At 68.5% G+C, this 1,608-nt stretch overlaps 1 protein-coding gene across 1 annotated transcript; it reads right to left on the reverse strand.

Moving 5' to 3' along the window:
• Positions 1-482: 482 nt before the first annotated feature.
• On the reverse strand, positions 483-1,088 carry TUSC1 (tumor suppressor candidate 1; the record flags this gene model as incomplete). Its single annotated transcript, XM_084278362.1, has 1 exon — positions 483-1,088. The coding sequence occupies one exon, from the start codon at positions 1,086-1,088 to the stop codon at positions 483-485; it is 606 nt and encodes a 201-aa protein (XP_084134488.1).
• Between the last annotated feature and the right edge of the window lie 520 nt (positions 1,089-1,608).

The following is a 1,608-nucleotide window of genomic DNA, read 5'->3' on the forward strand; positions in this document are numbered from 1 at the left end:
AACTAGTCAGCCACGGTTTGATAGTCTCTGTGGCTACTGAGGTGTATGTGACATGATCCACAGTTGGCACCAGAAGGAATCACAATTCAGTACCATGAGAGGACATGAGACCAACTGTTCTTTTCACCGTCGTTCCTTTCTCCCCAGTGACAGCTGCTTTGAGGCATTCCTCGACTACAACACTGTCCTCTTCCAAGCACCCGTTTTCCACCTGAATCTCGGTCATTGCACACGCTTCCCGATCGTGCATCTGGGGATTAAAAGAACATAATCACCCAGCCTGCAACGACTGAAGGAGCGGGTATCAGCTTCACGTTTCAGCTGCGAGGGCAAGGAAGAGGGTGTAAACAGCCGGTCCCCCTCCCCGAAGTCCAGGGCTGCCCGCGGAGGCGGCGAGGGCGGGCGCGCAGGCCGGCCCGCAGCGCCTTGCGGCGCCGCCCCCTCGCAGCGGCCCTCCCGGCTGCCCCTTCCCACGGGGTCCGCTACACGGGGGGCACCAAACTCTTCTTCTCCACCGGCTGCTCAGTGGGAGGCAGCTGCCGCTCGTCCTCCTGCAACTCGTCCTCCAGCAACTTGTCCAGCTCCGCGTCGTCCAGCTCCGAGGCCTCCGGCCCGTCGGCGGCCCGGCAGCGCCGTAGGTGCTGCAAGGCCCGGCGGTACTTCTCTTGCAGCCGCCCCAGCTGGGCGCGCAAGGCCTCCGCCTCCTCGCCCGGGTCCGCGCCGGCGGGCTTGTCGGGGCCGGGCCCCTGCAGGGCCTGGCGGAAGAGGCAGCGGTTCTCGCGGCACAGGCGGCGGTTCTCCAGCCGCAGCCGCACGTTCTCCAGGCGCAGCCGCGCGTTGTGCTGCGCCCGCTCGTCCCGCTGCCGCAGCGCCTCGCTGTGGCTGGCCGCCAGGTCCGCGTACCGCTCCGCCAGCTGCTGCACAGAGCCCCGCGACTGACCCCGCCAGCTCTCTCCGCCGCCGCTCGACTCGTCCAACTCCCTCGCCTTGCTGCGGCGGCCGCCAGCGGCGGCGGCGAGCCCCGCCCGGCCTCTCCGCAGCGAGCCGTTACGGCCCCAGCGCCCGGCCCCAACGCGCATGCGCCACATCCGTGCCGTTCCCGCAGCCGGCCTGCGCGCCCCTGCGTGCCCACCGCCGCCGAAGGACGTCCTCGTGCGGTGCCGACGCCTCTTTATGCAAAATAGAGGGGCGGGGCTTCGGTCGGGGCTCGCGGGGGACCCGCCGGCGCGGCCTGGCGCCGCCATTTTGTGGGCGGTGCCGTTGTGGGCGGGGGTGTGCTGCGGGGCTGCCGGCGGGCTGCCCCCTCTCGTCAGCGCCGCCGAGCGGCAGCGCCCATGGGGCCTGAGCCCAGCAACTTTTCAGCTCCCTCCGTGCCATAGCGCGCCCTGCTCGGCCCTGATTCCCGTCCGCCTGTTTCGGTCTCGAACGGGCTGGGGGTGTCGGGTGGTCGCCAGTCAGAGTATCCCGGTGCGACCCGTGACTCGTCTGGCAGGGTGACGGGTCACTGCCTGGCGTGGCTGTGCAGTCCTCGGTGTGCATGAGAACCTCGGGTTTATCCTTGCTTAGAGGTGGTGGCAGTGGCAGAGTTCATGTCAGCCCAGAAGATCT

Source organism: Gallinula chloropus (genome assembly GCF_964237585.1).
Source record: "Gallinula chloropus genome assembly, chromosome: Z".
In the NCBI taxonomy this organism is placed as follows: domain Eukaryota; kingdom Metazoa; phylum Chordata; class Aves; order Gruiformes; family Rallidae; genus Gallinula; species Gallinula chloropus.